Below are 15,785 nucleotides of genomic sequence, written 5' to 3' on the forward strand. Positions count from 1 at the left end.
CAGTTCCAAAGGACATCTGGCCCTTTCTAGACCCAGGACCAGAGACTCTGCTGGGTCAGTCACCTGCTGTATCTAGAATTGTGGATCTGGGAACAGCACTTAGGGAAACTCCCACCGCTCTTCTCTTTTCCTACAAAAGCTCTTTAAGAGGCTGAGCCACGGTTCCCCAAGAACCTCTCGTCACCACTGCCTGCCAGGGGTGAATGATGGTCAAGTGACAGTCCCCATTTGAGTTGCAACAGCACGGGCCATTGGTGCAGATGGTTCACTGTCACCAGTCCCACCAAGGGATGTAGAAGTGGAAGCAGGGCTGGCCCTCAGTGATTGCAGTGAGGGGAACTGCTGGGCTGCGTTCAGTGTGCAGGGCCAGGCCGTGTGCAGCTCTTACCAGCACAGTGATCCCCTGCTCTTTGCACAGCATGGCCACTGCTCCCAGAAAGATGCTCAGCAACACCCATCGTGTAGAAGGATGTGTTCCCTCCTTGGTGCCTGCTGAGAAGGGAAACAATAAGCAAGTTACGCAACACACTCTGTTTCATTAACATCAGGAATTCTCAGCACACACCTTGAAGAGGCACAATCTGAAACCAGTGCGATCCCCAGCTAGTGTGTCTCCTTGGGCGAGTGTGTCCTTTAGCACTTCTGGCTGAAATACACACTCCAAATGGGACACATACACCATCTTGAGGCTCCCGAGCACATCCCAGGGGACAAAGCCTTGACTACAAAGACGCACGAGCTCCTTCTTCTCAACCTGCTAGTGGTGTTGAGGACTCCCCCAGAGACTGCCATGACCCGTTTTGTTCCAGGATGACCTTGACAGTCACTGCTGCTCTCACAAGGGAGCAGCTGGCCCACTTGAGCAGCTCTGTGAATCCCTACTAACACTGCCACAGTGGCCTGGAATGTCAGGTGGCTTGGGATCAGTTTGCTGTGTGCAACATCTCTGATCTCTACCAAAGGGCATGTGACACAGAAGGAGGGCTGGCTACTGCCTGGCACTGGGGCAGTAAAGTCTGGGGCACACTGCAATGCCAGCCCACATGGTGGCTCGGCAGCAACAGGAAGTCGAAGCAAGAAGCTTAGGTGCTGGAGCTGGAGGGAGAAGCCCAAGCCCCGAGATGTCTGGAGCAGGCAGGGTCCAGCCATCCACTCTGGGCCCCAAGGTGAACTATGGGACTGGGGACACAGAAATGATGCCCCATTGCTCTTCCTCTGAAGTCTTCACCTTATCAACATCAGTGAATCAACGCTGACTCTCCCTGGAGGATCCAAACATTACCCTGCCCTGAGGTTCTGGGTCTCAGAAGCAGAGCCTCCTGCATCCTGTCGCTGCCATGTGCTAAGTAAACAAACACCTCAATGGCCTCACTTACAAAACCAGGGCGGTAAGACCTACTTTGCAACAGATTTGAGAGGGAAAAAGGATTGCAGAATACTTGTCCATATGTGTTATGAATTACATGAAGGCAAAACATCACCCTGGAAAATATATAAGAAACTGATCATAGTAGTTTCTGAGATGTTCTAAGCAGAAGAAAAACTGAGGTAAGAAAGGGGAAGCCTTCCTTTTCACTGTATAACCTTTAGCACCTTTCACATGTTCTTAGCAATATATATATATATATAAACATGAGTTGAAGCTAAACATTTTTAAAAAACTGTATGATCTAGTGCCAAGACCAGAGAGACTACTCAATAAATGCTTACTGTACACGAACCAGCAAAACTCCTCCATATAGAGGGAGATCAAATTTCCAGCGAGGCTCTGATGCAATGGTCAACGGCCGGCTCATGAGTCATCCTGTCACCAAATGTGCCAGGTGTGCTATGCAGCGTAACAGGCTGCTTATAGAAGCACTTACACACAAAATTAGCAGTAATGCTGTGTGCACATGCGTGCGTGTGTACCTGCTTAACACACAGACCCTGGACAGAAGGATATGAAAATCTTGTGAACCTTGATGAACTAATCAGCAAAGCCCTAGGCTGGAAGGCCTTCCCATCCCACCAACAGCCACCAGGCCTGGCCTGGGGCAGCAGGCTCTCCTGACCTCATATCCTGCATACCCAGGCTGGGGGTCCTGTCAAGATGAAGAACCTGCACCGGACCAAACACGAGCAGGCCTAATTTCTGATGGCTTGACACCAACTGCTCCCTTCAGGCTAAATAAAGGTCACCCTTCAGAGAGTGGCTTTCATTGGTGGCCCTGCAAAGGTGACCACTTGGTTTCTCTGGGTCTCTATTCTCTTCCAGGCACAGGGACCAACTCAGCACATTCTCTCTTTGCTTTGCCTACTCCATTCTCTAGGGCTACAATGCCCCAGGCAAAATCCTCCCCATCTTATAAAGCTGTCAAATGTCACTTCATTGGGAACTCCCCCTCAAGTCTCCTTGTGGAATCCATCTGCTGCACAGCAGTCAGAATGGCAAACAGTCCTGCTGCTGTGTGTCAGACTGCCCCTGTGGGCAGGTGCCCCTGACCAGCCACCGAGATGAAGTCAGGACTGGTGCAGCCTCTAAAACACCCTTCTCAAGTCAATCACCACACTGTTCGCAGCTTATCAGAAGCACTTGCCTTTCTGCAGCTCCCCTAGATAGGAGTTTGTCGGCATCATCAGGAGCGGCTGATTCTTTGTTCCCGGGCTGTCTCTGTGCATCACATCAAGGTAACCCTGGCTTCCACCTATTAGATGCCAAAGGCAACCCCCTCCCCAGCTGTGTCACAGACCAAGTGATTTGAGGAGGAGGTCACCACCAAATGGAACCACTGCCTTAAACCAGGGCTACACAGAGTGGAGTCCCAGGATAGACAGTCCAGCCTGGCCTTGAACTCACAGTGATCCTTCTACCTCAGCCTCCCAAATGCTGGGATTACAGGTGGGCGTCACCATACCCGTCACTGGGTCCTTTTAACAAGCTTTGTGGATGATTCTAACGCCCCTTACTGTGGAGGGCATCACCCTCTGTGGTAAGTGTGCACACAGCCACGTTACTGGCACCATGCCTGGCTTGGAGTTGCAGTGGCAAACTGCACTGCCCAAATCAGCAGCAGCACCTGACCGACACGGGGGTGTATGAAGCAGAATCCTTTCTAGTAGGGGTCACCTGGCCTTGACATGAGCGGCTTCAGTTGTGGGGATGAACAGTTCGGAACACAGTGCCTTGGTGTGTAAGTCCAGCGTCTGTGGAATATTCACCCTCATTCGGAGCCCAAGTCTGCCCTTCTTCCTTTCAGGTCTTGGCACCAACTGGTTCAAGCAGCTCAAAGCCCACAGATCAGCTCCTCACTCCTGCAAACTATGTTATGTGGGTGTTTTTAGCTCAATCAAGCAAACTAAGGATGATTCCCCAGTAGAAATTAATTACAGTATAATACATGCAATACCAAAAGGCCACGATTATAACCACAGCAATAATTTAAAAAACCCCTATCGCATTAAGTATTTGAGTGTCTCTGGGAACCTGTCGTTTCCTTTGGTCATTTGCTAGCAGTCACCGGGGGACAAACAGGCCCAGCCTCCCACCACATGGCACAGAGAGGGACCACGATGGTCAACATCATCCTCCTTCCAAATGTACCTTCCAGAGTCTACATCAACCACCACAGGATTCTCTGATACCAACAGATCACATGGAGACCAGAACCAGGGCACCCGCTCTGACCCCCCGCCCCCCACCTCAACCCGTTACCTGAATATGACGTTTGGCCTTTTAATTTCCAGGATCTGTGTTCGTACTGTTCATAGAAACATTATATCATTTCCCAGCATAATATCCCCAGTTCTCAATTTCAAATTCAAGTTCCCTTATCATTTGACAGTTTTGTCCAGAAAACCTGACCCACTAGTGTTTTACTTGACGGTGACATGTGTTAATTTCCCTCCCCATGGACCACAAGGGAGACACATTCCCAGGCCCTGCACCGAGACACCCGGAGGCCTGCTCTTGAAGGCACCCTGTTAACACCAAGTTAAATTACTGATGGGCTCCTGTTCCGCTCCTGTCTAGAATTTAAAATGGCTTTCAGCCTTGGATGGCTGGCTCACGCTTAATTGAACGCAGGAAAATAATACACAGAAAACACAGCCTTGGGATTTACTGATAGTCTTTTCCCTACTCCTGCCCATTATTTTCACTACACCTCAGACTTTAAACTCCCTCCACTCTTAAATCTACATTACAATCCTCAAAGTCCTATTCGTTAATCTTCCCTCAGGCCGACTCCCCATCCCATGCAGACCAAAGGGAGATGAAGGTCTTATTCTTTGCTGACGAAGGGTCTTCAGTTTCAGTAATCACTGAATATTAGACATCACGCCTCATGTGGCAGCTATTTCAGACTGGAAGTGAAATTTCAAGGGCCGGTTATTAACCTAGTAAGCATTTCCTATTTGGAGAATGACATCACAGCTTTGCTGCTGTCCAGGGCAAATGTCATTACAGCCAAGGAGCACCGGACACTAGTCCCAACTGCGATAGTTGTGTCACATACACACCCTATTTAGAACTCTGTATGAAAAAAGGTGTGAAGTATTTAATATTTTTATATCAATTATATGAAGTTTTTGATATACTGAGCTAAACAAAATGCATTATTAGAATTCATCTCACCTGTTTCTGTTTATAATGGGGGTACTAGAAAATTTTACATCACACGAGTGGCTCTTGTTGCATTTCTGTTGCTCAGCAGGGTCTCCAGACCATAGGATCAAGATCCCAGCTCAGCGATTAATGCACTTGCACACTGCTGGATGCATTCCATTTCTACTGCTGGAAAGCCGGAAGATATGAAAGGAGCTGGTCTATTTAAATCCAGCTTTTCCTCCTCTAATCTCTGCCACATTATTCACTCAACATTTTATCTGAAGTTATAAGACAAAGTATGCACACACACTTTTTGAGCTTTCCAGGATCCAAACTGGAAATCTTCGTTGATATTTTTAAACAACATTGTATAAGTCAGAGGCATCCTCTTTATAGATGCATGGTAGACATGTCACGGTAAACAAAGACCAAACTATGTGGCACTGACAAAATGGGGCCGGTACTGGGTAAATAAAAAGGCTGTATAAAAATCAACCCGGGGAACTGGTTCCGAGTTCTGGGACAGTGCAGCATAGTGGACTTCTAGTGATAACCTGTTCTGGTATAGTTCTACCAAATAATTCCCAGAATTAAGATTTCCTTCAAGTCTTAGTTATGATGTCATGCAAATAATTATCAACACACAATAACACAGGTAGATTTAAACTGTTTCTGCGGCTGTTCTTACTTAGTAACTACTGCTAGTCATTCTTTACATTTTGTCAAATCTGAACATTTCAATGAGGTGAGTGAGCCAGACACCAGCAGGCCATCTTGTATGGTGTGGATACCACCTGTTCAATCACCCGCTTCCTTTATTTCCTCTTCTATCAGAAATTGTCTCATAGTGACACATTTCCTACATAACTAGAAATAATTTAATACCGAAAAGTTAATATAATTTCTCATGCAGGTAAATTCAGCTCAGTTACTGAAATTCTTCCACTTTTAAGTTAGTCTTTGAGCCTATCACACTGAAAGAATCTCAACCATGTAGGAGGTTCTCAGTCTCTCTCTTCTCCCTCTTTTTTTTTATTGTTTTAAATTTTATTTTAAATGTAAAAAATTAACAGAACAAGACAAACAAAGCCAATCGAGACAATGCAGTGACACTGGTACAGAACTTCAAAGCAGGATACTGGGACAGTAGTAATAGGCACTATAGTATATCTCATTATCTTCACAATAGTTGTCCAGTCAATAAGGTATAGTGAAATCAAACCAATAACAGACCATTGTAAAACCAATTGAAGGAGAATACTGAATAAAGCAAATCCATCATTACAAAACATAACAGTGAAAATAACCTTTTTCAAACAGAACATAGAAGGAAATTCCCCATGTTTGCTATATTGCATATGGTCATCCTCCCAAGAGATGCTCAGACCTCTGTCCCCAGTTCCGGACGGGGCAGTGTGTGTGTGTGTGTGTGTATGTGTGTGTGTGTGTGTGTGTTTGATTCTCAGCCAGTGCACTGGTACACAACTGACTGGTTCTGCTCCTGGCTGGCACCAGGATCGCTTACCAAGAGGGCAGGCAAACTGCCTTCTTGTGCAGCCACCTAAGTCCCACCATGGCTGGATCTCGGTAGCTGCTTCCCATGTGTGGTGGCTCATGCTGTGACCCTAGCACTTGAGAAGGCTGAAGCAGGAAGACTACAAATTAGAGCCCAGCCTGTGCAATTTAGGGAGACTCTGCCTTGAAGTAAAATTTAAAAGGGGCTGAGGATATACAAAGGCCCTAGGCTTAATCCCCAGCACTGCAAAATGAACAAACAAACAAGTATTTAAAAAGCATAGGAAAAAATGATTAATTTAAAACTAGAAGTAACTGTCAAAAGAGTTAAAAAAAAAAAAAAAGCGGGGGGGGGGGGATTCTGCCTTGTGCCCAGCTCGGCATGAGCACCTCGGGGTGCCACTGTTACCCAGAGTGCTCTGCCTGCTCGTCCAGGCTGCTGGATTTCAGGTTCCAGTGGCCCAAAAGGGAACTGGGTGGTGGCGGGGGAACCATTTTCACACCTAGCCATGCCCCTCTTAGACAGTCACACAGCACTTGCAGACACCCACCGTTTCGGATCCCGAACACAGCAGCCTTTGCCTGGATGGTGTGCTCTTGTGTCTATGGATGTCTCTATTATCCAAGAGAATTCAAGCCTGTAGGTGAATGCAGCAAAGGCTGACGCAGGGAGCGCAGCACAGGAAAAAAAAAAAAAACAACAGCAAAAAAATGCACCAGCAGAAAGACACTTGTCCGTGCTGACACCCACAAGTGCCAACAGATGTGACCGATTTAATGAAGCATGTGCCTCGAATTTGGCACTGCTTCCAAGGGGCCCTGCTCTCCCTGCAGCAAAAGCAGCACATTGTGCAAGCTGGCCCTCTCCGCCACCCTCGGCCTGGCATCGCTGCTGAGCAGAGCTGGCACGGCATGGTGTGTGTGGGAACCGTGCCACCCCGACAGGTGGCCGCCACTCTGCCTGCCAGAGCCACACAATGAGCATCAGATTCACGTCCCAAACTTGGAACCGACTGAGCCTGCTTCCCCGTGCAGAACGGGAGCTGGCCTCCCAATGAGGGCCCACCCTGGGAAAATCAAGCAATCGAGGCAGTGGGGGGGGGGGGAGGTGGGCGGGATGGGGACGGACAATAAGGCAGAGAGAAGAGGATGCACATGGGCACTGCTGGTAGCAGGTGGTCAGCAATGGTCCCAGCCCTAACCCAGGGGACCTGCAGGATGCGAGTGTAGGCATCGCTCTGTTTTGTAAGCTTTGTGATTCAAGTCAAAGAAAAATAGATGCCTTCAATTAGGATGAAAACATGAGGGAAGGAGAAGGCAGGGTAAGAGCTACTCTGTTTTAGGCCTAAACTGGATAGTCACTTGGTAAGGAAGGTTTTACAACAACTGAGACTTGGGATCTTGTATGCAATAACAGTTAAGAACTTAAACTGGCTGTTCTAAGTATGTAGCTGATCCATCCCTCAGAGTCTTCTCCCCACCATCAATCAGACTGACCACATTTCTCTTTATTCTAATTTCCCACTGAGGTACTAGCTTAAAAACAAAAGTGTCTCAACTGATTGTTTTTTGTTTGTTTGTTTTGAGAAAGGGTCTCACTATGCAGTTCAGGCTGGCCTTGAACTCACTCTGTAGCCCAGGCTGGCTTCCAACTCATGGTGATCCTCCTATCTCAGCTTCAGGTGTGTGCCATCATGCCCGGCTACCTTTTCATTATTTTAACAAACTTACTGGGCACAGATGATCTGTCCTCACCCAGAAATACCAGGTTTTAAAAAAGGATATAAATATTGGCTAACCATCACATTGTAAGAATAGCACTTTCTGTTTTGGGCATTTAGGATACCATCAACTGTCTGATAAAATGATTTTTTTTTTTTAAAAAAGCACCCTCGCTTTGTAACAGCTAGCCTGCCTGCCTGCCTGCCTTTCCTTCCTTCCTTCCTTCCTTCCTTCCTTCCTTCCTTTTCTTCAAAAGACTGTTGTAAAAGTCTTTTTTGGATATGCTATATTTAAGTTTCTGGAAAGGGTAGAGGGAGATAAAGCCCTGAAACAGTTTTGTGAGTAGGTTCTGCATTTTCTGAAAATGCCAGGATTCCAGAAGTTAGGAAAGAACTGTTGGTTCATAAACAGAGGCAGTTAAAAATCGTCCTGAGCTTTATACTACAGACACAGCATCTATAAGGAAAACTAATGAGGTCACAAAAGATTTTTAACTATTAAATCACTAATTTCGGGCTGCTTAATTTTTTTGTTGCCTTGTGAAATGGAAATAAATCTGTTCCTCTTTTTAAAGAAACCTTGCATTTCAGTTTATGTGTAACAAATGCTGGGGTTGTTTTTCCCCCTGTATGTTAAGAAGTACAAAGACCAGGTCTTACAACAGGCACTTTAAACATTAAATTTAAACATTAAACATTACTATTTGCATCCCCATAAACACTGGACCCCACTTTGACCACAGAGGACTTGTGAATCTCTGCAGAACACTTAGAAACCCGGGCAGCTAGAACAAGAAACTATTGCTGCTGTGGCATAAATCCTTATGTTTATCATATGGTTTTTGTACATCTGAACTGACCGGAGAGGGGAAAAATAAAAATGTGATGTATGCATAAGTTATTTCAAGCTCCAAATGAAAACAGATGCCAGAAGGCCCACTGGTATTTACAACTCTGCTCTTTTAGACCAACGGGAATTTAATAGAGAGAATGTCAAAGAAATTAGAGGTGTGAAGGCCACAGTCATCCGTTCTGCAAATGCCATGAAAAGAGGCCACACTTGCTGAGCACAGGAGAGGAAGACAGAGGGAGCCCAGGACCCACAGAGAAGCTTGGAGTCACGGAAGCTGCCTTTTCAACACAGTCCACTGGACAGGGCGGCTGTGTGGCTCAATGGTAGCTGAGGCAGAGGCAGAGGTCTGGGTTTGAACCCAGCACCTTAAAATGACACCCCCAAATAACTTACACACACCCCTGTAAACCTCAAGGGCACGGACTCTGTCTTTGCAGTTTTAGCATTTCCAGCACCGGACACAGGACCTGGCACAAGAATCTCATTGCAAGTTTGATTAATTATTGGTGCTGGAATGGATGAATGGTCTGACAGAATGGAGACCAAAAGTACTTTTCACAAACACCTGAAGCAGAGCAATGTTGCACACAGGGCTCTTACTGCTTCTCCTCTGGGAAGGTACTCTCAGTTTGCGCATGTGTGTGTGTGTTGGGGGTACTAGGGATTGAATGCAGAACTTTTGCTCTGAGCCACATCTCAAGCATTTTAAAACATTTTAAATTCTGGGCCGATGTCTGTTTAGGTTGGCCAGGCTAAGACTGAACTTGGGACCCTCCTGCCTCAGCCTCCCATAGTGCTAGGTTATAGGAATGCGCCACTACACCTGGTTGTGCTCCTCTAAAGACACTCCTAGTCACCGGATGTACGATGCTGAACATTAAGACGAGGTTAAAGGATGAGTGAGAAGAGCTGTTACCTATAAACAAAAAACACACTACAATGAGCATGTTTGAAAGGGTACGGAACCCAAGAAAAATGGCTGAAAACATGGTGCCCGTGTCATCAGCTCCCATTCTGGGGTAATCAGATGTGACAAAGGATGAGATGGCAGAGGGAGGGACTCTCTGGGGCCCTAATCTCAGTGTGGCCATGGGCCTCTCTCCAGGACCCAGGCTGCTCTGTGCCTCTACATCCCCGGCAGCCTTGGGAAGCAGAATCTGATCAGTCCTAATGTCCGACGGGAAACAATGGACAGGGTCACAAAAACACAGCAAAAACCAACTCGCAGTGACTCGGATGGTGGCCTGAAACATGGGACTTTTAACCTGCCTGCTTTATATGGATGATCTGGAACGCAGACTACCCAGGCAAGTAGGTACTTAGCACAGAAAGGATGCAAAAATTCGGGGCCAATAATCACCTCCAGGGCGACGGCACTGAGGCCTGGATGGACCAGAAATAAATTTCTATAGCTCCAAACAGTCACACAGGAGGTTAGCTGTCAGGGACCCAAGAGGACTAGAGACCGAGCTGGAGGCCGCTCCATGGGCTACAGTGATTGATGCTTTCCTCTTGCTAAAGGGGGTTCAAGTTCACAGAATGCATTCAGGGAAATGGTGCAGCTTGTAGAGCCCAGGCAACAGAATGGCCTCTGCATGGATTTCCTTATCTGTCCACTGTCTTTGAACCGCTTTAGAAATTAATTCCCAAAGTGCTCTAAAGGGTATAATGGTACGTACAATATGTAAGATAGATAACCATATTACTAAATTTCTATTACATCATTTAACAGAAGGTTTTGCACTGTCAATGTTTGAGTGTCTAGCCATTTTTATACTTTGATTTTGGAACTTTAACAACTATTGTTAGGATGACATAACGATTTTATGATTTTTTTTTGAATTCTGTATTCTATTTTTTCTCATTTTTATATTTTTTTAATTTTCTCTTCTTTAAATAAAATTAAAAAAAATAAAAAAATAAAAAAGGTTACAAAATTAAAAAGAAAAAGAAAAAGAAACTGATTCCCACTAGGGAGAACCAACATTATGAAAATGGCCATACTCCCAAAACTGCTATACAGATTTAACACAATCTCAATCAAAATACCATTAACATACCTCACAGATCTAGAGAAAAAACCCTAAAATTCATCTGGAAACAGAAGAAACCTAGAATAGCAAAGGCAATTAACTCTGGGCAACAAAGGCAAGGCAGGAGGCATTTCAATTCCTAACTTGAAAGTATACTACAAAGCCACAGTGATAAAATCAGAATGGTACTGGCAAAGAAATAGACCTGAGGATTAATGGAACAGATTAGAAGACACAAGTACAACTACAAAGATACTCAGCCACTTGATATTTGACAAAGAACATGTTCACTGGAGGAAGGATAGCCTCTTCAATAAACGGTGTTGGAAATATTGGCTTTCCACATGCCACAGACTGAAACTAGATCCATGCCTATCACCATGCACTAAACTGAAGTCTAAATGGATCAAAGACCTAAATATTAAAACAGAAACACTAAATCTGCTAGAAGACTAGGTAGGTAGAAGTCTTGGAGACATAGGGGTAGGCAGATTCATGAATAAAATGCAAACTGCATGGGAAACACTTCAAAGAATCAACAACTGGGATCTCATGTTATTGAAAAGTTTCTGCACTTCAGAAGAAATCACCAACAGAGTGAAAAGAAAACCCACAGAACGGGAAAGAATTTTAGCCAGCAACCCTTCAGACAAAGGACTTATATCCAGAACATATAAAGAACTGAAAAACATCAAGCCCCCCAAATTCAAAGACCCTCTCCAAAACTGGGCATCTGAGGTGAACACACAGTTCATGGCAAATCAATACATGAAGAAATGTTCATCATCACTGGTCATTTGAGAAATGCAAATTAAAACAACTTTGAGATTTCAATCTCACTCCTGAATGAATAGCTGCCATCAAGAAATCAACTGATAACAAATGTTGGCAAGGCTCCGAGGAAAAAGGAACGCTTCTCCACTGTTGGTGGGAATGTAGACTGGTGTAGTCTACTATGGAAATCAGTATGGAGAATTCTCAGAAGATTAGGATTGTAAGTTCCATTCAACCCAGCTAGTCCCTTCCTGGATATTTTACCAAAAACACTGAAAAGGTCATGTCACAGTGATATATGTGAACCCATGTTCATAGCAGCACAATTTGTAATAGCTAAATCTTGGAAACAACCAAGATGCCCATCAACCAGAGTGGATGAAAAAGATGTGGTATTTTTATACAATGGAATACTATTCAGCTATAAAAAGGATGATCTTGAGGCCTTCAGAAGCAAATGCAGACAACTTGAGACTATCCTCATTAGTGAGATAAATAAGAATCATATTTATAAATATCACATTGTGTCTCTAGTGTAAAAAGTAGTAAGAAATGTAGGAGTAATAAGACTCAAAATGTGTAATTGCTATTGTAAAAGAGAGGAAAAGAAAGTACTCTAAAGGATGTAACTGCATTATGTTTAAGTATACAGGATTGATAACCACATTACTAAGTTTTTGTTGGAGTTGAACAGAACTATTTGCAGTCTCACTGAATGTCCACTTTGTATACTTCACTTTTGTAACTTGAAAAACTATTTGTAAGAGGATATTATGTAATTATCAACTAGTGATTTCTTACTTTTCATTTTTTAAAAAATTTTGTATTATCTTCATTCTTTTTTTTTCTTTAATAAAAAGAAAAAGCCAAGCTTAAAAAAAAAAAAAAACCCAACAAAAAACCTAATTCCCATCCAGAGAACACCAGTCCACAACCTTTTTGACTGTTTATTTCTGTGGTACTAGGGAGTGAACTCGGGTCCTTCACACTGAGCTATGTCCCCTGCCCCTTAAACATTTTATTTTTAACACAGGGTTTTATAAATTGCTCATCTGGACTTGAATTTACAAACCACCTTGGCCTACCAGAGTGCTGGGATTATAGAGGTAGAGCCTCTATAGAGGTATAGAGCCACATCTGGCTCTACATCCCTAAGCTTAAAAGTGTTTCTGTATTAGTCATATCTATCACTGCTATGGATCTGCAAACATGAAATATTTCCAGGCTGACTTCTTCAAAAACAATTTCAAATTTAACCTTAAAGGTCTGATCATTTCTTTCTACCACTAAATTAAATAAGTTATAAATGCTAAAAGAAAGTTACTGAGCCAAAAAAGGAAGGTCAAGTGGAAAACCATCCACATTTAAGCACCTCTATCTTCATTGTTAGTTTCATAAACTTTATGCAAGTTATATTTTATATGGATGGCTCTTAAGACATAATTTTATAATATACAGATGACTTAAAAAGAAATACAAATATAAATATTAGTGCACAAATTTGTGAACTGGGATACAGAGAAACAGTATAGAATCTAGGAAAAGAATGTAAAATGTCTCTGGGTTTCCCATTCTGAGAGAACATTACCTTAAAAGAGGTTAATAAAAACATCAGCTCACTCAGTAGAGCAAGTTTTGCTTTCGTGATTGTTTCCTCAATTATTTCACAACAGCAGTCTTTAAAAGTAAAAGGGGCAGGGTTTATAGGTTCGGAAGAGAAACCAGAGTACAGCAATCTTTAAAAGCAGTGAGAAGTTGTAGCTCACTCCCTAAGTGATGCGTCCCACATGTGAAATCCATCGACAAAAGCATTTTCTTCAGAAAGCACTTCTAACATCTTTGAAACTCATTCAGACTCAGACAGTGAGTAGCTACTTTAATGGAGGATATGCTAAAATCACTAAATGATACTTGATAAAACTTTAGATCTGTCTGTGAGAAAAGCCACGTCTTATTTTGCAATCTTCTTTGGGAAAAATAGGACTGTTGATGCATTCTTACTCTACGTATCTTCAAATTCAGACTTGACTGTCAAGTTCAGAACAAGTAGCAACATTCTTGGTAATAAACATACCAGGGAGGCAGGGTCCCTCTTCCTCCCATGCCCATTTTCAATTTCTGATTCCCAGTCTTACAGAAAAGCCAAATGATGATGCCAGCAACACTAAGCTCACTAAGAGGCCAGGGCAGGAGCACCTCCCCACACCCCTGGAGAGACTTCACCCCAGAGGGTGGATGGTTCTTTCTGCTGAGCTACCCTTTAGTCCAAGGAAGAGAAGTTACTCCTGCTCTTCTCTGTACACAAGCCTTATTCACTTATCCCAAAAGCCTCTGATAAGTCGGAAAATAATGAGTCACAGGAAGAAGAGGCACCAAAAAACAGTAATGATAAAAGAGGGTGGTGTGTAGTGAGTATAAATCATCCCAGTGAGCATCAGTATAGTCTAGGGCTACAGGGGTACCCCTCCCATTGGGGGGGGGGCGGAGCTGCCAGCTTGTGAGAACAGGTATTCCCAGACTCAGCCTGAGCCCCAGGGGTGCCCCAGACAGGAGGGAGAAGGAGGAGCAGGTGAGTGAAAACTCTCAGGGTTGTTCCAATTCATCCAGAGAAACCAGAGAGAGGCCGCCAGGTTGGAGCATACATGGCATCAAAAGTCCAGCCTGCCCCAGAACAATTTTGTTGAAAATTCAACAGCAAAAATCTATCCCAAGTGGTTCATTAGTTCTGCTACAACTTTTGCTTTTAGCTTCACAACCCATCAGGGTATTCCCACAGGAGCGCTGGCACTGGAGTTTTGTGTTATTGATCTAGGGCTCTGCATCACTGATCTAAAACTTTGTACTGTGACAAAGGCAATGGAATAAACAGATATATCCAAAGAGTTCACAGCAATCACCTTATATAAACAGGTAATTTCCCATCTGTTCAAACATCGCTCCACAGGACAAAACTCAAGAAGGCAGAAAACGAAGAAGGCGAACACAGTACTTACTTTCTTGAAATGCTTTACAGTAGCCAAGGAAAGATAACGAGAAGAACAGGGCACAGAGGAGATCTGCACGGCCGACGACACCAGCAACCTTGAAAGAAAGGGAGGGGGAAAAATGATTTATGCAAAAGCACTTGAACGTTCGTAAGCTTTGAAAATACAAGGAAACTTACTTGCCTCCACCACTATTACAATAATCTGCACAATGGCCAGGTGTCCTACCTGGTTCTCTTTTCTAGGTGCAAGAAGAGTTGCTTTGGTTTAGGACTTTGTTTAACTGGTTCCAAGAGAAACCTGGGCTGGTCCAAATACAGTGACAGCTGTGTTACTTAATACACTGCAATGCTTCCGACGTCTACATGGTAGATTTTCCATTACAAAATGTTATCGATGCAAGAGGGCATGGGTGATCTTTAATAAAATGTGACTGAAAACATGAAGGACATGAAGGTGAGGTATACTGTTGGAAGCCATCGGGGAGCTAGACTAGGACACAAGAATCATCTCAGCAGCCTCTCCTTTCTTTTCTTTCCTGTAGACCACATCTGCTCATGCGAGTTAACCTGGAAAGCAAAAGGCTTCAAAAGCAGCTACCAGATAAGATGAAGAGAGAATGACGTTTCTTCTACTTCTCTTTCCTCTTTCCCCATGTCCACTCCACCCTTTCTTTTCTTTAATGATAATGGAGCAATATAAAACTTGCATCCATTTCTTTCAGGCTGGCTACTCCAACAGCTATTCTCCAAATGTTTCATGGCGGTGAAAATGCAGGCTTGCACTGATGGGAGTTGGTCTGATTTATGTGAGGACCTTTACTTACTAAGCTAGCACCAGCACGTAACATGTAAACAAGTGACATCAAAGCACTGGCTGTGACTCTAGGAATCTTAACGTCTGGTAGGCTAACCACGTCTTAGGAGGACAGGCATGTGGTATGTGAGATGCACAATCACGGACTATTCTATGAGGGCACGTAAGTGAAAACACTATTGGAGTCACCATACATACACGTGACTCCCTAGTGCACAACAGCTAAGAAAATGCCTTGGAGAGGTGGCTGCCTGTGCAATGCCGAGGTCTACTATGATCCTTGAGTGTGACCTCCCAAAGGAGTGCTCAGGAGAAGCCATGCACGGGTCAGGAGGATGAACCAGCTGAGGAATCCAAATCTGATCTAAGCACATCATGCATGTGAAGAAACCCACTGAGAAGGAAGCCAGAGACAAAGGCTCTGCAGGTCAGGGACCAGCGTGGCAGCACACGGGAGGGTAAAGCCACACAGTGACTTTGTGGATGGAGTGGATACGTAAT

General features: G+C 44.1%; 1 protein-coding gene across 7 annotated transcripts in view; it reads right to left on the bottom strand.

Moving 5' to 3' along the window:
- Tmtc4 (transmembrane O-mannosyltransferase targeting cadherins 4) overlaps positions 1–15,785 on the bottom strand; it is a 56,707-nt gene that overhangs the window by 26,506 nt on the left and 14,416 nt on the right. For 5 of the 7 annotated variants that reach the window (XM_063246994.1, XM_063246990.1, XM_063246993.1 and 2 more), the window contains exons 5-6: positions 14,478–14,565; positions 389–492 (exon numbers count right to left, since the gene is read on the bottom strand). In XM_063246994.1, coding sequence (XP_063103064.1) covers positions 389–492; positions 14,478–14,565 — 192 coding nt within the window. The remainder of the gene's footprint in view (positions 1–388; positions 493–14,477; positions 14,566–15,785) is intronic. The other 2 variants (XM_063246995.1, XM_063246991.1) reach the window with 1 other exon arrangement.

Source organism: Cavia porcellus, unplaced genomic scaffold (genome assembly GCF_034190915.1).
Source record: "Cavia porcellus strain 051 isolate PalLab524CR breed Dunkin Hartley unplaced genomic scaffold, mCavPor4.1 scaffold_4, whole genome shotgun sequence".
NCBI classification, from domain to species: domain Eukaryota; kingdom Metazoa; phylum Chordata; class Mammalia; order Rodentia; family Caviidae; genus Cavia; species Cavia porcellus.